Raw genomic sequence first — 26,120 nt, 5'->3', positions numbered from 1 at the left:
GTGCACCAATATGGAGATGACGTGTGACAAACCATCTCCATACTAGTCCAAATAAAATTAATTCAGCACATGGATGCTTTGTGGTGGGGATGGGGCAGAGGGGTTCAGCGTATGGGAAGGAGCTCAGGGTGGGGGAGGGGATGAGGGCTGTGGCTGGGGGTGCAGGCTCTGGGGAGGGCTAAGGCATGTGGGGCACAGGAGAGGGTCCAGGCTAAGGTCAAGGGGTTTGGAGTACAGGAGAAGGCTCAGGGAAGGAGTTTGGGATGGGGGGGGGTGCAGGGTCTGGTGGGAGCTAGAGTGCAAGGGGGGGCTTAGCATTGAGCAGTGGGAGCTATGAGGGAGCTAGGCTGATGGAGCTGGCTCAGAGCTGGGGTCCAGGTGTGGGTTCTGGGGGAGTTAGGGACTTAGGGTGTGGGGCCAGGGGATGAACACGCTCTCCTGGATCTGGGGGGGGGGCTCAAGTCTGTGCACTAACCCTGCTGTGCGAGTGCGAGTGTGACATAAGGCGAGTGCGACGGGTCTGCGAGGCCCAGGTCTGTGCACTAACCCAGCTGTGTGAGTGCGAGTGTGACATAAGGTGAGTGCGACGGGTCTGCGAGGCCCAGGTCTGTGCACTAACCCAGCTGTGCGAGTGCGAGTGTGACATAAGGCGAATGTGACGGGTCTGCAAGGCCCAGGTCTGTGCACTAACCCAGCTGTGCGAGTGCGAGTGTGACATAAAGCGAGTGCGACGGGTCTGCGAGGCCCAGGTCTGTGCACTAACCCAGCTGTGCGAGTGCGAGTGTGACATAAGGCGAGTGCGACGGGTCTGCGAGGCCCAGGTCGGTGCACTAACCCAGCTGTGCGAGTGCGAGTGTGACATAAGGCGAGTGCGACGGGTCTGCGAGGCCCAGGTCTGTGCACTAACCCAGCTGTGCGAGTGCGAGTGTGACATAAGGCGAATGTGACGGGTCTGCGAGGCCCAGGTCTGTGCACTAACCCAGCTGTGCAAGTGCGAGTGTGACATAAGGTGAGTGCGACGGGTCTGCGAGGCCCAGGTCTGTGCACTAACCCAGCTGTGCGAGTGCGAGTGTGACATAAGGCGAGTGTGACAGGTCTGCGAGGCCCAGGTCTGTGCACTAACCCAGCTGTGTGAGTGCGAGTGTGACATAAGGCGAATGTGACGGGTCTGCGAGGCCCAGGTCTGTGCACTAACCCAGCTGTGCGAGTGCGAGTGTGACATAAGGCGAATGTGACGGGTCTGCGAGGCCCAGGTCTGTGCACTAACCCAGCTGTGCAAGTGCGAGTGTGACATAAGGCGAATGTGACGGGTCTGCGAGGCCCAGGTCTGTGCACTAACCCAGCTGTGTGAGTGTGAATGCGACAAAAGGCGAGTGCGACGGGTCTGCGAGGCCCAGGTCTGTGCACTAACCCAGCTGTGCGAGTGCGAGTGTGACATAAGGCGAATGTGACGGGTCTGCAAGGCCCAGGTCTGTGCACTAACCCAGCTGTGCGAGTGCGAGTGTGACATAAGGCGAGTGTGACGGGTCTGCGAGGCCCAGGTCTGTGCACTAACCCAGCTGTGCGAGTGCGAGTGTGACATAAGGTGAGTACGACGGGTCTGCAAGGCCCAGGTCTGTGCACTAACCCAGCTGTGCGAGTGCGAGTGTGACATAAGGTGAGTACGACGGGTCTGCGAGGCCCAGGTCTGTGCACTAACCCAGCTGTGCGAGTGCGAGTGTGACATAAGGCGAGTGCGACGGGTCTGCGAGGCCCAGGTCTGTGCACTAACCCAGCTGTGCGAGTGCGAGTGTGACATAAGGCGAATGTGACGGGTCTGCGAGGCCCAGGTCTGTGCACTAACCCAGCTGTGCGAGTGCGAGTGTGACATAAGGCGAATGCGATGGGTCTGCGAGGCCCAGGTCTGTGCACTAACCCAGCTGTGCGAGTGCGAGTGTGACATAAGGCGAATGTGACGGGTCTGCGAGGCCCAGGTCTGTGCACTAACCCAGCTGTGCGAGTGCGAGTGTGACATAAGGTGAATGTGACAGGTCTGCAAGGCCCAGGTCTGTGCACTAACCCAGCTGTGCGAGTGCAAGTGTGACATAAGGCGAATGTGACAGGTCTGCGAGGCCCAAGTCTGTGCACTAACCCAGCTGTGCGAGTGCGAGTGTGACATAAGGTGAGTGCGACGGGTCTGCGAGGCCCAAGTCTGTGCACTAACCCAGCTGTGCGAGTGCGAGTGTGACATAAGGTGAATGTGACAGGTCTGCAAGGCCCAGGTCTGTGCACTAACCCAGCTGTGCGAGTGCGAGTGTGACATAAGGCGAGTGTGATGGGTCTGCGAGGCCCAGGTCTGTGCACTAACCCAGCTGTGCGAGTGTGAATGCGACATAAGGTGAGTGCGACGGGTCTGCGAGGCCCAGGTCTGTGCACTAACCCAGCTGTGCGAGTGTGAATGCGACATAAGGTGAGTGCGACGGGTCTGCGAGGCCCAAGTCTGTGCACTAACCCAGCTGTGCGAGTGCGAGTGTGACATAAGGTGAATGTGACAGGTCTGCGAGGCCCAGGTCTGTGCACTAACCCAGCTGTGCGAGTGCGAGTGTGACATAAGGCGAGTGTGATGGGTCTGCGAGGCCCAGGTCTGTGCACTAACCCAGCTGTGCGAGTGCGAGTGTGACATAAGGTGAGTGCGACGGGTCTGCGAGGCCCAGGTCTGTGCACTAACCCAGCTGTGCGAGTGCGAGTGTGACATAAGGTGAGTGCGACGGGTCTGCGAGGCCCAGGTCTGTGCACTAACCCAGCTGTGCGAGTGCGAGTGTGACATAAGGCGAGTGCGATGGGTCTGCGAGGCCCAGGTCTGTGCACTAACCCAGCTGTGCGAGTGCGAGTGTGACATAAGGCGAATGTGACGGGTCTGCGAGGCCCAGGTCTGTGCACTAACCCAGCTGTGCGAGTGCGAGTGTGACATAAGGTGAATGTGACAGGTCTGCGAGGCCCAGGTCTGTGCACTAACCCAGCTGTGCGAGTGCGAGTGTGACATAAGGCGAATGTGACGGGTCTGCGAGGCCCAGGTCTGTGCACTAACCCAGCTGTGCGAGTGTGAATGCGACATAAGGTGAGTGCGACGGGTCTGCGAGGCCCAAGTCTGTGCACTAACCCAGCTGTGCGAGTGCGAGTGTGACATAAGGTGAATGTGACGGGTCTGCAAGGCCCAGGTCTGTGCACTAACCCAGCTGTGCGAGTGCGAGTGTGACATAAGGCGAGTGTGATGGGTCTGCGAGGCCCAGGTCTGTGCACTAACCCAGCTGTGCGAGTGCGAGTGTGACATAAGGTGAGTGCGACGGGTCTGCGAGGCCCAGGTCTGTGCACTAACCCAGCTGTGCGAGTGCGAGTGTGACATAAGGTGAGTGCGACGGGTCTGCGAGGCCCAGGTCTGTGCACTAACCCAGCTGTGCGAGTGCGAGTGTGACATAAGGCGAGTGCGACGGGTCTGCGAGGCCCAGGTCTGTGCACTAACCCAGCTGTGCGAGTGCGAGTGTGACATAAGGCGAGTGCGACGGGTCTGCGAGGCCCAGGTCTGTGCACTAACCCAGCTGTGCGAGTGGGAGTGTGACATAAGGCAAGTGTGACGGGTCTGCGAGGCCCAGGTCTGTGCACTAACCCAGCTGTGCGAGTGCGAGTGTGACATAAGGCGAATGCGATGGGTCTGCGAGGCCCAGGTCTGTGCACTAACCCAGCTGTGCGAGTGCGAGTGTGACATAAGGCGAATGTGACAGGTCTGCAAGGCCCAGGTCTGTGCACTAACCCAGCTCAAGGTGGAACGAGGTGTACCGGTAGTTCGGATTAGAGAGCCTAATCCGAACTACCTACTCCGTGCCGCGTGTAGCCGCGGGCACGGAGTCCGAACTACCGGGGCTTTAAAAATGGCGGCGCCCGGCAAGATGCAAATGAAGCCCGAGATATTTAAATCCCGGGCTTCATTTGCAACTCCGGTTGCCTACATTAACCACCCTAGTTTGAACTAGCGTGGTAGTGTAGACATACCCTAAGGTGCCACAGGACTCTTCACCGCTTTTCCAGCTGTGTGAGTGTGCCATGAGGTGAGTGTGATGGGTCTGTAGGGCCCAGGTCTGTGCATTAACCCAGCTGTGCGAGTCGAGTGTGCCATAAGGCGAGTGTGATGGGTCTGTAGGGCCCAGGTCTGTGCATTAACCCAGCTGTGCGAGTCGAGTGTGCCATGAGGTGAGTGTGATGGGTCTGTAGGGCCCAGGTCTGTGCACTAACCCAGCTGTGCGAGTCGAGTGTGCCATGAGGTGAGTGTGATGGGTCTGTAGGGCCCAGGTCTGTGCACTAACCCAGCTGTGCGAGTCGAGTGTGCCATGAGGTGAGTGTGATGGGTCTGTAGGGCCCAGGTCTGTGCATTAACCCAGCTGTGCGAGTCGAGTGTGCCATGAGGTGAGTGTGATGGGTCTGTAGGGCCCAGGTCTGTGCACTAACCCAGCTGTGCGAGTCGAGTGTGCCATGAGGTGAGTGTGATGGGTCTGTAGGGCCCAGGTCTGTGCACTAACCCAGCTGTGCGAGTCGAGTGTGCCATGAGGTGAGTGTGATGGGTCTGTAGGGCCCAGGTCTGTGCATTAACCCAGCTCTGCGAGTCGAGTGTGCCATGAGGTGAGTGTGATGGGTCTGTAGGGCCCAGGTCTGTGCACTAACCCAGCTGTGCGAGTCGAGTGTGCCATGAGGTGAGTGTGATGGGTCTGTAGGGCCCAGGTCTGTGCATTAACCCAGCTGTGCGAGTCAAGTGTGCCATAAGGCAAGTGTGATGGGCCTGCAGGGCCCACGGCTGTGCACTAACCCAGCTGTGATGCATTTCTAGGTTCCTGGATCAATGGAGGATTGTGACTGGCATCTCAGAGCTCTCCCACTTCTCCGACTTAGTGCAGATCCGCTCAGTGCACAGGGCTGTCTTGCACCAGGAGTACAATCCACACACGAAGACAAATGACATCGCTCTCATCCAGCTTGACCGCCCTGTGGCCTTTGATGACCTCACACAGCCAGCCTGCTTGCCCAGCACCCGAATGGCTGTCACCACCTTCTCCCCATGCTACATCAGCGGTTGGGGCACCACCACCCACAACAGTGAGTGACTGTGTGCGCGGGTGCTGTCTTTTTCACCCTGGAGGACGGGGTCTCCGGGAAAGATGGACTCAGCCCTGAGGCTGGGCTGCACTAAATCAGACACACACCTGGGGATATGCACATGCAGCTACTCACATGGGGACACACACACAATGCACGTTACTCCTCTCCTATGGGCAGAGAGGCAGGCTCTGCCTGACACAGCACCTGAGCTGTTACAGCACCCGGTCTGCTACCCCAGTGGTGTGATTGCAAGTCCTGACACACTGTGTTGGGCCGGGGCATGCAGCTGCAGCCACTTTGGCTGGGAGGTTGTTATTGTGCGTGGCTATTTTATCCATCAGCGTGCATGTGCACAGCGGTGACACCAGGCACGCTTCCACTCTGCATTGGCTATGTTCCTGTGCAGAGCCATCGCAGCAGTACTGTATCCTGCTGAGCCCCTAACACGCCAGGAACTGGACATGCTGCCAGGTGGTCAGGAGTCTGCACTGGGCATTTTGCTCTTGGTACAGTCTTCTGCCAAGGTGGGGCCAATACATGCTGTCAGCCTCCTACGAGGCTGCACAAAAAGCCATGTGAAAGGAACTGGGCTGGACTGGGGAGGGGTGGCCAGAAGCAGAAAATCCCCTTTCCACCACTTTGGCTGCGTCTAGACTGGCAAGTTTTTCTGCAAAAGCAGCTGCTTTTGCACAAAAATTTGCCAGCTGTCTACACTGGCCGCTTGATTTTGCACAAAAGCACTGACGTTCTACTGTCCGAAATCAGTGCTTCTTGCGCAAATGCTTTGACATTCCTGTTCGGGCAAAAGCCCTTTTCCGGAAATGTTTTTGCGCAAGAGGGCCAGTGTAGACGCTAAAAACTGTTTTGCACAAAAAATCCCCGATGGCGAAAATGGCGATTGGGGCTTTCTTGCGCAAAACCGCGTCTAGATTGGCATGGACGCTTTTCTGCAAAAAGTGCTTTTGCGAAAAAGCGTCCTGCCAATCTAGACGCTCTTTTCCGCAAATGCTTTTAACGGAAAAACTTTTCCGTTAAAAGCATTTGCGGAAAATCCTGCCAGTCTAGACGTAGCCTTTGTGTGTAAGGGATGTCACACTGCTCAGAGAGCAGCTGGCTGGGGAGGACCGTGCTGGTCTGTGGGGGGGCCATGTCAAACAGCACGTCTGGGAGCAAGAAGCCCATGCAGGGAATGTGCAGAATGGGGAAGGGCTGTGGGGAAACTAGAGGCAGCGGGTTTGGAGAAGACATGTGGGGCTGTTGTGTCAACATGGAGGTGGGAGTCCTCCCAGAGAATGACGTTTGGAAACATTCCCATGTCAGACTGCAGGTCTGTCTGGACCACTCAGGGTGTGTCTAGACTACAGGGTTATTTCGAAAAAGCTTCCCCTGCGTCTAGACTGCAGCCAAGTTCTTTTGAAAGTAAATTGAAAGAATGTGGCAGTTTTCTCGGTCGTGGTAAACCTCACTCCATGAGGAATAACGCCCTTGTTCAAAAGTGCTCGTTCAAAAAGAGGCGCTATTGACTGCAAACTGTAGTTTTGAAAGAGAGCGTCCAGACTCTCTTTCGAAAAATCTGCTTGTAGTCTAGACGCTCTTTCGAAAGAGGCTTCCGGTCTAGACGTAGCCTCAGTGGCCTTCGTGGGAAGGAAGAGAATTAGCCAGCAGACTGATTAAACCTGTGACAACTGCCAGTACTTCTCAAAATACCCGGAGAACTGGGACATGCTAGAGCCCGGAGAAAAGCTAGCAAGGGGCTGCTCTTCACAGAGAGAGCAATGAACAATTTGCCCATTACAAGTGCATCTTCTGATGCTGTTGTGTGTATTGTGTTAGGGACAACAGGCCTCAGCTAGTCCCTGCCCCAACGAGCTTACAATCCAATAGACATACTACTGCAACGAGCAAAGTAAGGGAATAAATGTGGAGCGAAAGCCTCGTTAACATCCACAGGAACCAGGGCAGTGGCACCAGCAGCTGGGCCTGTGCATGTCTGGGAAGGAGGGGCGCAGAGAATCAAGAATGCTCACAAACCGACCTAGCTGTTCTGAGTATGAAGGAGGTGACAGGGAATATCCCCTTTCTACCATGCGGAGTCCCCATTGATCTGATGTAATATGGGCCCATGCAGGGTAGAAACGGGCCAGTCGGCCGGAGAAGGTAAGGCGGGTGATTCAGTGCACTGACTGGCGTGTTGCCCCTGGGTGCACCCTGGAAAGGTCTCCTTCTGACCAGCAGTGCAGTAGTGCAGACGTAGCCTAACTGCAGCCACAGAGCACAAGGGTCTCACTGTCACTATAGCCAGCCCCGTGAAACGTCTGCTCAATGTGACATAACTGGGCAGTTAGGGAGCATACGGAATGGGCCAGCAAATAACATGGCATGGGACAGAAACGGGTCTGCCAGGCCACTCTGGGCCATGCCGGTCGCTAGGTTGGGAGGGCGGGGCCAAGAACCAGCGGAGACACGTCTCTGTAAAGAGAGCCCGGGAGGGCTGGGCTGTTTGCCTGAGAGGGGTGCCGGGATTCCGAGCGGCTGTCAGCAGAGACTAGGTTGTTGGGGGCCAGGAGTGCAGGGTGCACTGCTTAGTGTGAAACACAGTTGTTACCGTCTCTCTTTCCCCATCAGCTCTGATGCCCTCCCTCTCTCCTGCAAACCCTCCATGGCAGCTAGGGCTCGTCCTGCTGACAGGCATTGTCTCTCCAGCAGCCACCTGTGGTCTTTTGACCGTATAGGGTGAGCTTCTGGGGCAGCGCCTGGCTCTGTCCTTGTTCAGCACTTGGCACCTAGACACTGCCCCTGCAGAAATCTCCATGGCCCTGTCTGCAGTGGAGATGGCTCAGGTGGTGCCTGGTTGCCCTCTCCTCAGCACCGCTTGCTCAGTCTGCCAGTGGCTTTGAAGGCTGGGCCCATGGCCCATAGGCCTGCCTCGAGACCTAGCAGTGGGTGATGGGAAGCTCTAGATAGCACCAGTGCTCCCATGAGGACACTGGCAGTGGTGGGGGGTGACTCTTCTGCTGCCCCATAAAGCTCTGGAACCAGCCTGTCCAGATCAGAGCACACCGGCAGGCGGGCTGGGCGAGGCCTTGGAGCCATGGTCACTTAGCCCTCCGCGAAAGGGACCGACTCTCAAAGACTCCTATCAACCAGCTTCCCCGGCCTCCTTATTGAGGCTGGACACAAGGACAGGTGTGACCACGAACATGCACGGTCAGAAACAGGCTGCGGCGATGCAGGCTGACAGCCAGGCTGGGCTATTGCAGTAAGTACGTGTGCTCAGCCTGAGTCCAGCATGCAGCAGGCACCAGCGCACATCTCTACCAAGCCGTGCTCACTGCAGGATGCGTAGAAGGGCCCAGCTCACTTCACGGCCCAGGTCCTCCACAGCACTGGGGCCAGACACCCCGAGCGCATGCCTGCCTCTGACTCCTGTGTGCCCGGGGAGCGATGACATAGGCAACCGCACAGAAGACGCCTCTGAAGGAGCCTGGCTTTCAGGCTGCTGGACCACGGCCCTGTGGCCCATTAGTGAGGCAGGCGACTGAGCATCGCTCTCAAGCATCCTCCAGCGCGAGACTCATGTCTTCACTCCTGAACCAGCCGCGGCTGGGAGAAAGAGGAGGCATGAGCACTGCGCACCCCAGTGGCCCTGCCTGAGGCTGGTAGCCCCTCGGCTAGGCTCATGGGGTCCTTGGCTGTGAGATGCTCCAGCACTACTCATGGCAATGGATGGGGAACAGGACACTGGCCATTGCTATGTCTAGACTGCAGGGGTTTTCCGGGAGGTATCCCAGAAAAACTCCGCTGTGTCCAGGGAACGCGTCTGCTCTTCCGGTTTTATTCCAGAAGAGCAGATGTGCTCTTTCTGCGTCCTGTCTTCCTCCTCCCACGAGGAAGAAGGGCTTTTCTGAAAGGGGAGGGTTTTCCAAAATTTGGCCAAATTTCGGAAAAGCCTCTTCAGACAAAACTTTTGGAAAAAGGTACGCAAATTGCAGAGCGCCATTTGCCAATAAAACCCCGTAGTCTAGACATAGCTCAACTGCTGGAGCAAGAGAAGCCCAGATGCTGGGCACAGCGAGAGCTCCAGGAGACACAAACTGGCCTGTGCCAGGGCCTTGAGGCACCGTGCCATGGGGGGAGTGGGACACAGAAGGGAAGGCAGGGTCTGGGCTGGATGAATGGGCACAGAGCTGAAACCCTCTCCTTCCTCGCAGACGAAGACACAGCTGACATCCTGCAGGAGGCCAAGGTGCAGCTCATTGACACCACCACCTGCAACAGCAGCAGCTGGTACAATGGGGCCATCGCCAGCAACAACCTGTGTGCAGGGTATGAGCAAGGAGGCACCAACAGCTGCCAGGTACGCAGGCCAGAGCCCTCTCACTGCCCGGCCTCCTTCCCGGGACTAGCCCAACCCCCTGCCTCCTCAGGCATCCCCAGACGCCGACAGCTGCCAGGTACGCAGGCCAGAGCCCTCTCACTGCCCGGCCTCCTTCCCGGGACTAGCCCAACCCCCTGCCTCCTCAGGTATCCCCAGACGCCAACAGCTGCCAGGTACGCAGGCTGGAGCGCTCTCACTGCCCGGCCTCCTTCCCGGGACTAGCCCTAGCCCCTGCCTCCTCAGGCATCCCCAGACGCCGACAGCTGCCAGGTACGCAGGCCAGAGCCCTCTCACTGCCCGGCCTCCTTCCCGGGACTAGCCCAACCCCCTGCCTCCTCAGGTATCCCCAGACGCCAACAGCTGCCAGGTACGCAGGCTGGAGCGCTCTCACTGCCCGGCCTCCTTCCCGGGACTAGCCCTAGCCCCTGCCTCCTCAGGCATCCCCAGACGCCGACAGCTGCCAGGTACGCAGGCCAGAGCCCTCTCACTGCCCAGCCTCCTTCCCGGGACTAGCCCAACCCCCTGCCTCCTCAGGTATCCCCAGACGCCGACAGCTGCCAGGTACGCAGTCCAGAGCCCTCTCACTGCCCAGCCTCCTTCCCGGGACTAGCCCTAGCCCCTGCCTCCTCAGGCATCCCCAGACGCCGACAGCTGCCAGGTACGCAGGCTGGAGCCCTCTCACTGCCCGGCCTCCTTCCCGGGACTAGCCCTAGCCCCTGCCTCCTCAGGCATCCCCAGACGCCGACAGCTGCCAGGTACGCAGGCCAGAGCCCTCTCACTGCCCGGCCTCCTTCCCGGGACTAGCCCAACCCCCTGCCTCCTCAGGTATCCCCAGACGCCAACAGCTGCCAGGTACGCAGGCTGGAGCGCTCTCACTGCCCGGCCTCCTTCCCGGGACTAGCCCTAGCCCCTGCCTCCTCAGGCATCCCCAGACGCCGACAGCTGCCAGGTACGCAGGCCAGAGCCCTCTCACTGCCCAGCCTCCTTCCCGGGACTAGCCCAACCCCCTGCCTCCTCAGGTATCCCCAGACGCCGACAGCTGCCAGGTACGCAGGCCAGAGCCCTCTCACTGCCCAGCCTCCTTCCCGGGACTAGCCCTAGCCCCTGCCTCCTCAGGCATCCCCAGACGCCGACAGCTGCCAGGTACGCAGGCTGGAGCCCTCTCACTGCCCGGCCTCCTTCCCGGGACTAGCCCAACCCCCTGCCTCCTCAGGCATCCCCAGACGCCGACAGCTGCCAGGTACGCAGGCCAGAGCCCTCTCACTGCCCGGCCTCCTTCCCGGGACTAGCCCAACCCCCTGCCTCCTCAGGCATCCCCAGACGCCGACAGCTGCCAGGTACGCAGGCCAGAGCCCTCTCACTGCCCGGCCTCCTTCCCGGGACTAGCCCAACCCCCTGCCTCCTCAGGTATCCCCAGACGCCAACAGCTGCCAGGTATGCAGGCTGGAGCCCTCTCACTGCCCAGCCTCCTTCCCGGGACTAGCCCTAGCCCCTGCCTCCTCAGGTATCCCCAGACGCCGACAGCTGCCAGGTACGCAGGCCAGAGCCCTCTCACTGCCCAGCCTCCTTCCCGGGACTAGCCCTAGCCCCTGCCTCCTCAGGCATCCCCAGACGCCGACAGCTGCCAGGTACGCAGGCTGGAGCCCTCTCACTGCCCGGCCTCCTTCCCGGGACTAGCCCAACCCCCTGCCTCCTCAGGCATCCCCAGACGCCGACAGCTGCCAGGTACGCAGGCCAGAGCCCTCTCACTGCCCGGCCTCCTTCCCGGGACTAGCCCTAGCCCCTGCCTCCTCAGGCATCTCCAGACGCTGACAGCTGCCAGGCACACAGGACCTGCCCTACTCCATGCTTCCCAGCCGAGCTCTGTAGGCATCAGGGCTGCTAGGGACTGGGGCTGATGCTAAGAAGCAGGAGACTGTCACAGGCCATCAGTAACCCTTCTTCCCTTTTTCTGCAGGGGGACAGTGGGGGACCCTTAATGTGCAAAGATGCGGTCACAGCCCGGTATTATGTGATTGGCATCACCAGCTGGGGACAAGCCTGTGCCCAGCCCTACAAGCGGGGCCGATACATCTCTACCCAGCCCTTTCTGGAGTGGATCCTGGAGATCACAGGGATCCTGGAGCCCGAGCAGAAGGCAATGCCTGAGGAGATACTGCCACCACAGATCACTTCCCTCCAGCCTCCTGCGGATGCCACCAAGCTTGCACCTCTCCTTCTCCCTGTCCTGCAAGAGTCAGTCCCCCCCCTGGAGCCACCATACGTACCCCCCGAGCCACCCTACATACCCCCAGAGCCAGTCCCCCCCCTGGAGCCGCCATACGTACCCCCCGAGCCACCCTACATACCCCCAGAGCCAGTCCCCCCCCTGGAGCCGCCATACGTACCCCCCGAGCCACCCTACATACCCCCAGAGCCAGTCCCCCCCCTGGAGCCACCATACGTACCCCCCAAGCCACCCTACATACCCCCAGAGCCAGTTCCCCCCCTGGAGCCACCATACGTCCCTCCCGAGCCAGTCCCTTCCCTGGAGCCGCCCTACATACCCCCAGAGCCAGTCCCTTCCCTGGAGCCGCCCTATATCTCACCAAAGCCAGTCATTCTCCCTGAACCGGTCACCCCACACAGACCATTCGTCACCCACAAAGCCATTTATCCCCCACAAATTAATCCCTCCAGGCCAGTAATTGTCCTGAAATTACTGATCCCCCCAAAGATATACCCCCATAGTCATCACAAAGCGAGTAGCCCGCCCATGTCACTCAGCAGCCCCTCCCGACCAGCTGTCTCCGCCTTGTCTGCACCCCAGAAGTCTGGAGCCCATCAGGATTATAAGAGAGACTGAGGCAAACTGGGAAGAACAGTCTTGACTCAACCTACTGGGGGAATGCAGAGCCTGACGGGGATCAGCAGCACCTGCTGCCCTGAGGGACGGTGAGCGAGTGACCCGGCCCACGTGCGCATTACACGTGTTAAGTTTCCCTCTTTGGTGCCCTTCTCGTCTGTTTGCAAGGCACCCGTGTCTCTGCCCCTCCTCAGGAGCTGAAGCTCAGCGCTGCTCAGGCAACCAAGGTACCAGGCTCATGTCCCACACAGAGGGGCCTATCTGGATCTTCACCCATCCTGCTCTGCTTGCATCTTTCTAAAATTATCTGCAACCATAGCTGACAGATTTGCAGAGATTGAGAGGACAATGGTGGTGAGGATGGCACATAGAGCTGGCCTGCTGTCCCGAGGGTCCCTTCCAGCCCATGGAGTCCTGTGGCCACAGGGCCTGCAGGCAGGAGAGATGGGGAGAGGAGAGACGCTAGAGCCTCCCTTCAGTGTTCCAGTGGGGAACAGGCACACATAGGCTACGTCTACACTACAGGCTTCTTGCATGAGAACTGTTTTGCGCAAGAGTTTTTGAGCAAAAGGTCTTGCACAAGGGCATGTGCACACTGCCATGTGCTTTTGCACAAGAGATGTGCTTTTGTGCAAGAGCATCCATGGCAGTGTAGATGCTCTCTTGTGCAAGAAAGCTCTAATGGTCATTTTAGCCATAGGGTTTCTTGTGCAAGAAACCCCTGTTGCCCATCCACACTGCCTTCTTGCACAAGAGCTCTTGTGCAAGAGGGCTTATTCCTCGTGGGGAGAGGACTAACTCTTGTGCAAGAAGCCCTCTGTTCTGATGCTTTACTGTAAATTTACTTGCGCAAGAATGAACATGCAGGGCAGACGCTCCACAAGTTTTTGCACAAGAATGGCTGTTCTTGCGCAAAAAGCCCTCAGTGTAGACATAGCCATAGGGACTTGCACAGGAGTCCGTGGCAGAGCCAGGAATTGATGCCAGAGAGCCTTTGTTTCAGCCACCCTTGTGCTATCAGGTCATTAGCCCCTCTGTGTTTTTCCAACACCTCACACCCATTCGAGGAATCATGGCCTGCCCCACACTTTGTGAGCCTGCAGTGCAGTTATATTGTACATGGAACCAAATGTATTTCCAAGGGCCTTAAACCTTTGTGGCACAGAGGGTGAGGCCAATCCAATCGATCACAGTTCCCAGGTAGTACAGCTGACTCAGACTGTACCACAGTTATCACCTGGCTGCTGATCAGCCACCTGGGGAGATCAGTGCACACTCAGCTAGGGCTAAAGCCTGCACAGTGTCTCCCTCACTGATGTATACAAAGCCACACTTTGCATGTCCTTTACGCCCTCAAGCTGGTGCACAAGTCCCCCAAACGTTGCAGCTAGTGCTCCTGGAGGCCCAGAGCTGCTTACGAATTGACCAGCAAGGGGAATGAATCTATGGGACCTTCTCAAGGAAAGAAAAATAGTTCCTTAGCAGAGTAGTTGTGACCCTGCTCGTGTGAGTCTTGGGGAAAGCGCTTGCAGAGAAAGAGGGGATATGGGGTGTCTGGGGCCCTTTCACACCTTTGGAATCTGGGAGGACAAGTGCCCACCCCCGCCGTGTGGCTCCATATGGGCGATTACCTTGAAGAACCAGTCACGAGAAAAGAATGAGTTTGCGGAGCAGCGCTAGAGGGAGGTGAAAGCAAAATCAGCACAGTCCACTGCTACACTGCAATCAGCTGCAGCACTAGCAACAAAGAATGTAGGTCACACGGGGGGGGGGGGGGCTGTATCTTGGAGAGCAGAGACTCTGAAAGGACTCAGGGATCATGGTAGAACACAGCTGAAATGAACGCTCAACGTGACGCTGTGGCTAGAGCGTGTTAGCGGGGGATAGAACTAGGGAGAGAGATGTTTTATCTCTTTATACAACTTTGGGTTCTGGATCCAGTTAGGGTCTGCACGTCAGTAAAGTACATTGGGAAGGGTCAGGAAGAGAACGGGCTATGAGAACGTTTCAGGGTCTGGAAAATGTGTCTTAGAGTGAGAGACTAAGCAGTTTGAGAGGTGACTTGACCAAGTACTTACATGAGGAGATTTCTGACAGCACAGGGCTCTTTATCCTAACAGACAAAAGCAGAACAAGAGCTCATGGCTGGAAGCTGAAGCGAGACACGTTCAGAATAGGAATAATCCACAATTTATTTAATTATAATGTTCTCTTTGGACCTTAAAATCTCCCACTGCACCCTGCTCTGCTGGAGCTAAGTGGGCGCTCAGGTTCCTGGCATTCTCCAACACTGAAGAGCCCTGAGACCGGCTGCAGGCAATTCACAGGTCTCAGGCAGATGCTCCCCAATTCTCACTCAACGCCACCATGCCCACAGTTACACAGGAGGACAATTGTTTTCTAAGGCTCCCCCTGTGAACTGGGCTCACTTCCTGGCAAGGTGTCACACTCAAAGGGAGGCTCTTGCCTGGAGGGCTCTTCCCACTCCCTCAAATGTAGAAAAGTGTTTCCTTGCTGTGGGTTGGCCGCCACATTAGAGGGGTTCCCTGCAGCAAGGCTGGGGAATGCAGCTGGAAAAGAGAAGCTCTTGAGCAATACACACTTCCCAAGTGCATCTGGGATGCATTTACCCCCCCAGGCCGCACCAGTGATGTGAACGTAAGAAGGACCTAGGTGGCCCTTTGGTCTGACCCAGTATGGCCGTTCTCACACTGGTATGTTCTTATGGCCACACTGGGTCAGAGCAAAGGCCCAGCCAGCCCAGTATCCTGTCTGCAGACAGGGGCCAATGCCAGATGAGGTAATGATGCTGAGTCACTGGTCGGCTTTGCACCTTCAAAGCACTATTTAAATACTGAGACAGGGCAGGTTAGAGGGCTAGACGAGAGCTGTTACTTCAGGACAGCCAGGAGCAGCTAGCCTGAGGTTATTAGAGTGGAAGCAGCTGGGGTGGGGCTGCTGTAACTCAATTAAGGGGCAGGAGATTTGACTTCAGGTAGCCACGAGGTCTTTTAAAAAGCCTTCCCTGCGGAGGGGCAGGTGTTTAGAGAGTGGAGGCAGCAGAAGTGAAAGGGAACTTGTAACTGATAAAGAGCTCAGAGAAAGTCAAGGTCAGCATTGCCAGAAACCACAGGGGAAGGTGAGGTGCTCTGCCAGGGACTGCTTGGGCTCCCTTCCCCCAGGAGCCTGAAACTCCAGCCAGTAACTGGTTGCCAAACCCAGGCTGACCAAGGGGCATCTACCCCACGTCCTTTTAGTGGGAGAACTGAAGCCCAACCCTGGCAAGGGCAGGTGGTACCCGATCTGCAAGACCTAGACTGTGGGATAGTGGACTGCCCAGGGGTCTGGGATCCAGAAGTGGGACTGACGCTGCCACAATACTCACTAAATACATCTCCGCTGTCATAAACAGATCCAGTCTGTGCAGTAAATGCTGCAGGCATTGGTTGGGCTGCCCCCAGTGCAAACTGTGAGCAGGACCTTTTGCTAGATCACAGTCAAACTTCCCACACATTCCTCTGTGACATATTGCTCCACACTGGGCACAATTTCCTACTTCACAACCTTGCACCATGTGAGGGCATCTGTCTGTCCACTTGCAGTGCAGATACGTGCACAGGAATGCACATTGGAGGGGAAAACCGGAATGACTCAAACACTCTGGCTACGTCTAGACTGGCAGGATTTTCCACAAATGCTTTTAACGGAAACGTTTTTCTGTTAAAAGCATTTACGGAAAAGAGCGTCTAGATTGACACGGACGCTTTTGTGCAAAAGCACTTTTTGCGGAAAAGCGTCTGTGCCAATCTAGACGCGGTTTTGCGCAAGAAAGCCCCGATCGCCATTTTCATCATCAGGGCTTTTTTCGCAAAACACTTTTTAGCTGTCTACACTGGCCCTCTTGCGCACATACATTTGCCCACGAGGGCTTTTCCCGAACGGGAGCAGCATAGTATTTGCGCAAGAACACTGACAAGCTTACATGAGATCGTCAGTGTTCTCACACAAATTCAAGAGGCCAGTGTGACAGCTGGCAAGTTTTTCCGCAAAAGCGGCTGCTTTTGTGGAAAAACTTGCCAGTCTAGATGCAGCCTGTCAATGGTCATGTTGTAAAGGCCTAACAAGTGGGGTTCCGCAGGGATCTGTTTTGGGACCGGCTCTGTTCACTCTCTTCATCAACGATTTACATATTGGCATGGAGAGTACGGTTATTAAGCGTTGCAACTGCTTTGGAGAATAGGGTCATAATGCAAAATGCTCTAGAAAAACTGGAGAAATGGACTGAGGTAAATAGGGTGAATTTTAATAAGGACAGATGCAAAGTACTCAGGGAGGAACAATCCATTTCACACACACAGCATGGGAAGTGACTGTCTAAGAAGGAGTACTGCAGAAAAAGAACTAGGGGTCATGGTAGACCACAAGCTAACTATGAGCCACCAATGTGACACTGGTGCAAAAAAAGCAAACATGGTTCTGGGATTCATTAACAGGAGTGTTGTGAGCAAGACACTAAGGGTAAGTCTAAACTACATGCCTCCGTCGACGGAGGCATGTAGATCTGTGTATTCGAAAAAGGGAAATGAAGCCGCGATTTAAATAATTGCGGCTTCATTTAAATTTACATGGCTGCCACGCTGAGCCGACAAACAGCTGATCAGCTGTTTGTTGGCTCCGGGCGCTAGTCTGGATGCTCCCTTGTCGAAATGAAAGCCTTTTATCGACATCCCCTGTAAACCTCATCCTACGAGGCATAAGGGGGATGTCGATAAAATGCTTTCAGGTCGGCGCGGCGCGTCCAGACTAGCGCCCGGAGCCAACAAACTGCTGATCAGCTGTTTGTCGGCTCAGCGCGGCAGCCATGTAAATTTAAATGAAGCCGCGATTATTTAAATCGCGGCTTCATTTCCCTTTGCCTATCTGTCTAATCTACATGCCTCCATCGACGGAGCCATGTAGTCTAGACACACCCTAGAAGTCATTCTTTTACTCTACTCTGCGCTGATTAGGCCTCAATCGGAATATTGTGTCCAGTTCTGGGCACCGCATTTCAAGAAAGATGGGAGAAACTGGAGACGGTCCAGAGAAGAGCAACAAGAATGATTAAAGGTCTAGAGAACATGACCTACGAGGAAAGACTGAAAGAATTGGGCTTGTTTAGTTTGGAAAGGAGAAGACTGAGAGGGGACATGATAGAGGTTTTCAGGTATCTAAAAGGGTGTCACAGGGAGGAGGGAGAAAAATTGTTCTCCTTGGCCTCTGAGGACAGGACAAACAGCAATGGGCTTAAACTGCAGCAAGGGAGGTTTAGGTTGGACACTAGGAAAAACTTCCTGCCTGTCAGGGTGGTTAAACCCTGGAATAAATTGCCTAGGGAGGCTGTGGACTCTCCATTGCTGGAGATATTTAAGAGCAGGCTAGACAGACATATATCTGCGATTATATAGACAGTGCTTGGTCCTGCTGGGAGGGCAGGGGACCGGACTTGATCTCTTGAGGTCTCTTCCAGTTCTAGTGTTCTACAGTTCTATGAAGCTGGTAGGGCCAAACACTTAGCAAAAGTCTAAAAAGGACTGAACATTTATATGGATGAGAACATCCAGATTTATAAGAGTCAAGTAATACAAGGTTTTGGAAGGGATATTAAACACTGGATTAAATCATGAAACAGTTTCTAACAGTTGAGGGTTAGAACCAGACCTTTGGAAGGAGGCTGAGATTACCTTTCATCTGCTGATTTGAGGTTCTTACACTTGCCTATGGAGCATGTGGGTCTGGCCAAGCATAGAGGACATTGGTCTAGATGGAGCTGATCCAGCGTGGCTAGTTCTAAGTTCCTTCTTGTAATTTATGTTATCAGTGGACTCTGGGGCTGTGTCTACATTGGTGCGATCTTGCGCAAAAGCGGACGGTTTTGCGCCAAAACTTGCTGCCTGTCTACACTGGCCGCGAGTTCTTGTGTAAGTACACTGACATTCTAATGTATGAAATCAGTGCTTCTTGTGCAAGACCTCTGATGCTCCCGCTCAGGAATAAGCCCTCTTGTGCAACTGTTCTTGTGCAAGAGGCCAGTGTAGACAGGCAACATGAATTGCTTGAGCAAGAAAGCCCTGTGGTTAAAATGGCCATCAGAGCTTTCTTGCGCAAGAGAGCACATCTCTTGTGCAAAGGCACATGCCAGTGTAGACGCTCTCTTCTGGAAGAGTTTTTGCACAAGAACTCCTCTGCAAAAGAGTTCTTGCACAAAATCATGCCAGTGTAGACATAGCCTGGGAGAATCTAGGCAGCTATTCTATGCTGCCTCTGCAGGGCATAGAGTGCCTGGAGAACATGGTCACCTAACCTGCAGAGTGGAGTAATGCACCCAGCATGCTCTACTACAGAGACAGCAGGGTGGGAGGAGAGCCTGCCAAGCTGGATACATTGTCCAGGGAGATTTCCCTCTGTGCTGAAAGCAGACATGCCAGTAAGTAGCCTACCTGTCCCCAGATATCTCCACTGCCCATGGAAGTTACCTTCCATGTCATCCCCTCAGTGTTCACAGCCTTGGCCCTAATGCCTCCATCAGTATCTTCTCAGCTCCACTTGCCAGTCACAAAGGAAGGAGGAAACCAGAGACCTCTCTGATGTCATATTGGCCAGCCACTGATTGGACGGAAGCTCAGGACTTGGTTTATGATGTCACGAGTGGTGTGGCACGTCGCTGTAGATGTATGTGTCTGGTGGAAGATGAGGCTGCTCTCCCTCCTCCTCCTCCTCCACACCTTGGTCTGGCCCTGGCACAGCACGGAAGGCAGCTGTGAGTAAGTGACATGTGGGTCTTGAGAGGCTATATGGCAGGGGTGGGCACTCCAAGAATTTGGGAAAGTGATTGAGTGGTATGGCACGATTTTAATGGAGGTGCGGGGTCTGGAATGGAGGTTGGGTGCAGAAAGAGCTTGGGATAAGGGAGGGAGTGTGGATGAAAGAGGCAGTTGTGACCTGGGGCACTGGACTAGGGTGCAGGAGGTTGGATTGTGACCTAGGGCAGGGAATTGGGGTACAGGAGGGGGTGCAGGGATTTGAGTTGTGAACTAGGGCAGGAGGGGACTGTGATCTGGGGCAGGGGATTGCGGTGCCAGATGTGGGAGGGGATATGGGTTCAGGAGGGGAGCAGAGGATTTGGGTATGTAGAGTGAGGGGGCAGAAGATTGGGGAAAGGGGGGACTGGGGTGCCAAAGGCAGGTTCTGTCCAGAAGACTTACCAGCCAGCAGCCATTCCTGAATCAGCCTCCCTGCCTGCCCCAATCCAAACATGCTGCAGCCATGTGCGCTGGAGCCCTTTGTGCTTTGTGGCTGCCTGTTACTGAAACAGACAGTTCCCATTGGCCAGTTTCTGGTTAAAAGAAAAACCACCCTGAGTGGCATGCAGGTGTGAGTTTCTGAGTGGCATGCAGGTGTGACAAGGCTAGCGGGGAGCCTGCCTGGTGCTCCCCATAGAGTCCATGGGTGGGATCCGGTGGCTTGGGGGCCGGATTCAGCCTGTGGGCTGTATTTTGTCTAAGTCTGCTATAGGGAGAGTGGCCCTGATGGGGCAGTTTCCCAGCACCAAAGTGCATTGCTTTTCCCCCAACATGAGGCTGTCTTGACAATAATCCTTGCCCCCTGCCCTGGGTGATGCCCAGGATCAGGTAACATCTACGCCTTGTGGGTTGGCAACAAGGCCCTGGCATATAAATCTCATGGGCCAGCTCCCATGGGGTAACACACAGGGCTCCTAGGCCCTGCTGCTGCCCACATGCTGCATCCAGGGAGAAGCAGGAGGCATGACAGCAGATGCACGGCAAGACCGGGGGAGTAAGAGAAATAGTTTAGAGCAAAGGTCAGCCCCAGGGTGTCAAATCCCTGCTGCAGGAAGGTAATGCGCCTCTGTCTCCAGTGCAGTTTGTGGGCACCGCCCCCTGGTGTCTGGCTATGGGGGGATGCGGATCGTGGGTGGCGTCGATGCTCTGCCAGGGGCCTGGCCCTGGCTCGTCAGCATCCAGATCCCCACTCGAACAGGCCCCCGGCATTCGTGTGGCGGGTCCCTCATCAGCGCCCGCTGGGTCCTCACAGCAGCTCACTGCTTCAAAGCCAAGAGAAGGTGAGAGAAGGGACCTTGCGGGAAGGGTGCCCTCACAGCCTAAGCATGGTGCCAACTAGGGACAGCAGCTCGCCCCCCCCCCCCACTTTTCAATGTATGCCCAGCACTGGAAAGCTAGAAGGGCACCGGGGCAATGCTGTGGGACTGGCCATGCCATGGGACTGCTGCTTTCTCCTGTACTTCAGATAATAAGGCAGCACAATGCACCCAGCTACAATGCATGTCTCTGGGGATTTCCACTGGCCGGGAGAAGAACCTTTCTATCCCTTCCTGCCCCCTCCCCACGACTGACTACCACTCTGTTCTCCAGGCTGCTCCCGCAGTGGCGTGTTGTGATTGGTGCATCTCAGCTCTCCCAACTTGGCCCCGAGGCCCAGGTGCGCTCCATCAAGCAGGTGGTGCAGCACGAGCGCTACGAGCCGCGCATGGAGAGGAACGACATCGCTCTGCTGGAGCTCAGCCAGCCAATTGTGTGCAATGACTATGCACAGCTTGCCTGCCTGCCCGATGCCAGGACAGAGGTGTCAAAACTCGTCCACTGCTACATCAGCGGCTGGGGTGTCACACAGGAGACATGTGAGAGCCTGTAACCTCTAACTGGGTACCTGCCCCAGCACAGGCACATGGGGATCTGGTTGCACTGAAGGCCTAGGCCTCTGTTGCTGTGAAAAGACAGCAGCTGATCTTCCTGACAGTGTCAGTGCCCCACACACCTCACTGAGCCAAGGGTTTGTGCCCACCAAGGACTGGATCCAAACCTGACCCTCCCCACAGGCAAGGGAAGAAGAGGAGGGGATGCATAGCAAAGCTACCTCCTGCAAAGGTGACAGCAGAGTCAAGGATAGGCACCAGGGGAGGGGAACACCCATGAGCGGTGCTGGGAAGCAGGAAATAGGGCTCGAAGCTCTGCAGTAAATATTCTTCATGTCCCCACAGCTCTGGAAACAGCTGACATCCTGCAGGAAGCCAAGGTGCATCTTATTGACACCACAACCTGCAACAGCAGCCGCTGGTACAACGGGGCCATCGCCAGCAACAACCTGTGTGCAGGGTACGAGCAAGGAGGCATCGACAGCTGCCAGGTACTCAGCCCGGAGCCCTCTCATAGCCCAGCCCCCACCTGGCACTAACCCCAAACTCCCCGACATACTCTGGCATCACCAACCTCTGCCCAGGTGCCGACAGCTGCCAGGTACTCAGCCCGGAGCCCTCTCACTGCCCAGCCCCCACCTGGCACTGACCCCAAACTCCCCGACATACTCTGGCATCACCAACCTCTGCCCAGGTGCCGACAGCTGCCAGGTACTCAGCCCGGAGCCCTCTCACTGCCCAGCCCCCTTCCTGGCACTGACCCCAAACTCCCCGGCATACTCTGGCATCACCAACCTCTGCCCAGGTGCCGACAGCTGCCAGGTACTCAGCCCGGAGCCCTCTCACTGCCCAGCCCCCTTCCTGGCACTGACCCCAAACTCCCCGGCATACTCTGGCATCACCAACCTCTGCCCAGGTGCCGACAGCTGCCAGGTATACCGGTTGGAGCCTTCTCAGTGCACAGCCCTCGCCCCCAGCACTAGCCCCAACTTCACAGGTATCACCAGCCTGCCTGACACTGACAGCTGCCAATACACAGGCCGGAGCCCCTCTGTGCAGTCCCAGCCCCACTCACTGTCTGTGCTGTGGCTTCACCACCCCTCCAATCTGGGATCTCTACTTAGACTCTCACCTCTCTCTGCTCTGGTGGGATCCTCAGTGGTACCCTGCTCCCACTTCCTCCAATATCCCTATCTGGTGTTCTGCCTCTCCTTCCTTTTTCCACCCAGATCCTTCCCCACTTCCTCCAACCAGAACAGTTTCATCTTGGCTCTGGTCTCCTTAAGTCCCACAAGTAGCTGTTTCTGACATGTGAGAACCTGTCACCTCTAACTGGGTACCTGCATCATTCCTCCTCACCCATCCTCAGGCTCCTCCACTGGTGCCCAGTCCCTTGCAAACTGCTACACCTCATTTTAAAACCCATGCCTCTTGCCTCTGTCCTTCTGTCTTCCCAGCACTGGCCTCTCCCCTGCCAGGTGGTATGGAAGTCTTCTCTGCCTGCCTGCTGCCAGAATCCTTCCATAGCCCCATGTGATGGGTAATCTCAGCTGGAAACCCCTTTGCTTTTCTTTGTGCCATTGTATTTAGGGGTGTAAAGCCCTATGCAAAAGGAAAGGGGGGGGGCGTAGAGCCCATAATGAGCTGCCTCGAGCTGTGTCAATCTCCTAAAGTAAATGGGAAGAACTTCGTTTAGTGTCCTTTGTAATGAGACTGGCCACAACACGAAGGAATAGGCCACAGAATGGACTAGAGGGGACCAGTATCCCTAATATCAATGACTCAGAGACCCAATATGGGTCAGGGGCTCTCAGGGCCAGTGAAGCCGATACCCTGAACATGGCATGCAGGACCCAGAGGCAAAGCCCCTGAGCTCTAGCACGTGGGGGTGGGGAGTGAGGCCACCATGCCATAGTGGCTGCATTCAGAGGCTGGCTGAAGAGGGCTCTCTGTTGGAGGAGGAAGAGAAGGGAGCTGAGAGCTCACTGCTCACCAAAGCACAGAATGAGCCAGCACCTGCCTCCTGATGGAAGAAGCCCTGGATGCAGCTCCCAGACAGTCCATCCCCACGAGCGGGGGGCACCTTTTGGAACATGTGCTAGGGCTCCGCCCAAGCTAGCCGGGCCTCAGTGGTGAGCCCCCTTCCTCTGAGCTCCAACTGACAGACGTCTCTGTGGCAGGTGCTAGAGGGAAGAATGTGGGTCCTTAAGCCTCTTCCAAGGAGGCGCCAGCCCCCCTGCCAAGCTTGGCTCATCAGTGACAAGCTGGCTGTGCCTCAGACTTCTCTCCCCGGCTGCAGGGTGACAGCGGTGGCCCCCTCATGTGCACAGAAGAAGGGTCAAAGCGCTTCTCGGTCATTGGAGTCACCAGCTGGGGGATGGGCTGCGCCAAGGCACAGAGACCAGGAGTCTACAGCTCCACCCAGCACTTTCATACCTGGATCTGGGGGAAAGTCAGGCCACAGCCCCAGCCTCAGCCTCGGCCCAGGCCCCGGCCCCGGCTCCGGCCCAGGCCCTGGCCTAGGCTCAGGCCCACACCCTGGATCAGGCCCACAACAAGGGCAGGCTCCTGCCCATCAGCCCAGATCAGTCAATCTGACTTCTTCAGGAAGCTGCACGAGTTCCTACAGGGCCTAAAGGAAAATGGGACTTGAGAAGGAAGGGGAGCAGAGCGGAGGCTGAGATGGACAGTGGCCATTTCCGATGCTTTGCCCACTGCTCTAGAGGACTCTGCACCAGCCCCCAGCTCCTATCCTGCCCGTTGTCCTTTTGGATGGAGAGACTGAGAGCTGACCTCACACCAAGAGTAAAACAGTGCCCACAACACAGCCAGCTCTGCCTCTATTCTCTTCAATCCCTTATGCCATGCCCACAGCCACGAAGGCGCAGAGGCTGCATACACAGCCAACTGGGCTACAATGATGGAGCAGGGAAGGGGCGATATGGCCCTGAGTGGGCGGGGCTGGGGGCACACAGAGCCAGCTGGGCTGGAATAGTGGGCTTGAGGACGGCAAACAATGCCAGAGAAACACTGGGGTAAAAGGGGGTGAGCTGAAATGGTGAGTAGGGCGGGAAGCAGAACTGGCTAGTGAATCAACAGCGGGAAGGGCTGGTATTTGAACATGCACCCAAGTGCAGGGCACAAAGGACTCAGACTCAGTACTTTATAAAAATCCTTTAGTGTTGGTTTTCTCAAGCTGGGCTCCACTAATAAACGCGTGGGTAGGGCGCTTCCCGACAGGGCAGGCAGCGGCCCCACTCCCCAGCAAATGCCCCCTCCTGGTCCCGAGGCAGGCAGCAGTCATGTACTCTTGTCCCATCTGTGTCCTGGATGCTCAGGAAGGTGGGGCCAAGGCCAGGAAGATCACATCCAAATGGTTTCCCTGGAGCAGGATGGCCATGGTGGCTCAGCATGGCCAGTGCCTGAGAAATCTGCTCTCATCAGGCAGAGATTGACAGTTTTACCTAATCACGAAGGAGCTGGGGTGATGGGGAGCAGCACAAGGCTGGTCTGAAGCCTGGGCTCAGCTGGACAGGGGTTTCTCTTCGGGGTAGCTCTCGTCTTTATCCGAATCCTCCCCCTTTTTCTGCAGCTCAAAGTTCTAGAAGGGAGCAGGACAGGGGGAATGATGAGAAGCAAATGGGAACCAGCCATTCCCCATCCCACCATGGCACACTCAGCACAGCACCTCATACTTCCACCCCTGGCCTGGGACTGCCTGTCCAGGATCCCCACAACACTCCCAGCACCGACCCCACCTCACCCCCCTTTGATCTGGACTGGCTGTACACCAGTGGTCTCCAACCTTTTTACGCCCAAGATCACTTTTTAAATGTCAGAACAAGTCAAGATCTACCACCCCATCCTTCCCCCAAGACCCCATCCCTTCCTTGAAGCCCTGCCCTCTCTGTTCTTCTCCTCACTTGCTATCCCCAGCTCTTATACACTCCCAGGATACGGCTACACTGCCTCTCTTTTTTCGATTCTTCTCTGGGAAGAGGTTTTGCCAACATTTGGCCTGTCTAGACTGGGCGAAATGTCAGAAAAACCCTTTCTTTCAGAAGCCCTCTTAAAATAAGGGATAAGGGATCTTTCGGAAAAGGTTTTATTTTCCGAAAGATCCGCGTCTAGACTGATGCTTTTTTCTGGCAAAGCTCTGTGCCGAAAAAAGTGGCAGCCATTTTTATGCTAATGAAGGGGGTGGTTTAAATCCCCATTTCATTAGCAATTGCGATACGTCTAATTTGCATCCCTTTTACAGAAAAGGGATGCAATCTAGCCGTAGCCCTGCAGTCTAGCCGTACCCTCACTGGATGCATGGACTTTGGAGTGGGAATGAGGGATTTAGGTGTGGGAAGAGGTAAGAGGTGCAAGGTCTGGGAGGGAATTTGGATACAGGAGGAGGTGCAGAAGGGGACGCTGCCTCGGGGAAGGGGCTCTAGGCTGGGGAGTTTTAGGGGCAGGTGGAGGGTTGGGGTACTGAGCAACCACAGGCTTATGGATGTGAGCGTGCAGGAGTTTTGGTTGGGGTGTGTGAGGGGCTCAGGGCAGGAAGGTTGGGAATATGATGGGCTCAGGACACAGATTTGCGGTGTGTGGCTGATGCAGGAGTGTTGTGGCAGAAGACTGAGGATGTGGGGGTGCAGGAGTTTGGGGATGTGAGTCAGGACATGGGGTTCCAGTGTATGATTGGCTTAGATCTGGGGTCTAGGGCGGGAGGGTGCAGGAGTGTTATGATGCTGCAGCCAGATGGGGGCTTGGCCCCAATTAGGGGTTTGTTGGCCAGGCTTAATTTTTAAATAAACTATTCTGTCAAACACAAAAAGTTTCAGCATTGTCTTTATTTTTGAGAAGGGCGGGGAACCTGTTTTGAGTCAGGGGTCCCTGACCCACAGAAAAGTCAGTTGGGGCCACACAAGTGAGATGCAAAAAAGTAACTCCTCCACAACCCCCCAAGCCTCACTGATGTGCTGGTGGAAGCAGCGGGCATGGTACTGGGGAAGGGTGCTAGTGGGGGAAGAGGACATGGTGCTGGGGTGGGGACAAAGTGCCAGAAGGGG

General features: G+C 56.1%; 2 protein-coding genes across 6 annotated transcripts in view; one reads left to right on the top strand and one right to left on the bottom strand.

Moving 5' to 3' along the window:
- The window catches only part of LOC102455626 (transmembrane protease serine 9-like), a 28,965-nt gene extending 4,848 nt beyond the window's left edge, over positions 1 to 24,117 (top strand). Inside the window, 9 exon segments of the mRNA XM_075918361.1 lie at positions 4,856 to 5,121; positions 9,336 to 9,481; positions 11,460 to 12,345; positions 18,927 to 19,068; positions 19,070 to 19,150; positions 20,266 to 20,469; positions 20,780 to 21,045; positions 21,406 to 21,551; positions 23,360 to 24,117. Of these exon segments, the coding sequence (XP_075774476.1) occupies positions 4,856 to 5,121; positions 9,336 to 9,481; positions 11,460 to 12,345; positions 18,927 to 19,068; positions 19,070 to 19,150; positions 20,266 to 20,469; positions 20,780 to 21,045; positions 21,406 to 21,551; positions 23,360 to 23,713 (2,491 nt within the window). The 3' untranslated portion in view covers positions 23,714 to 24,117.
- Positions 24,118 to 24,219: 102 nt separating this feature from the next.
- Positions 24,220 to 26,120, bottom strand: part of LOC102453896 (RAB, member of RAS oncogene family like 2A) — a 70,704-nt gene continuing 68,803 nt past the window's right edge. For all 5 annotated transcript variants that reach the window (XM_075918369.1, XM_075918368.1, XM_075918370.1 and 2 more), the window contains one exon: positions 24,220 to 24,661. In XM_075918369.1, the coding sequence (XP_075774484.1) occupies positions 24,584 to 24,661 (78 nt within the window). In that variant the 3' untranslated portion in view covers positions 24,220 to 24,583. The remainder of the gene's footprint in view (positions 24,662 to 26,120) is intronic.

Source organism: Pelodiscus sinensis, unplaced genomic scaffold (assembly GCF_049634645.1).
Source record: "Pelodiscus sinensis isolate JC-2024 unplaced genomic scaffold, ASM4963464v1 ctg78, whole genome shotgun sequence".
Classification (NCBI taxonomy): Eukaryota; Metazoa; Chordata; order Testudines; family Trionychidae; genus Pelodiscus; species Pelodiscus sinensis.
Note: the sequence above shows the minus strand (reverse complement) of the source record. Positions and strands in the feature narration are given on the sequence as shown.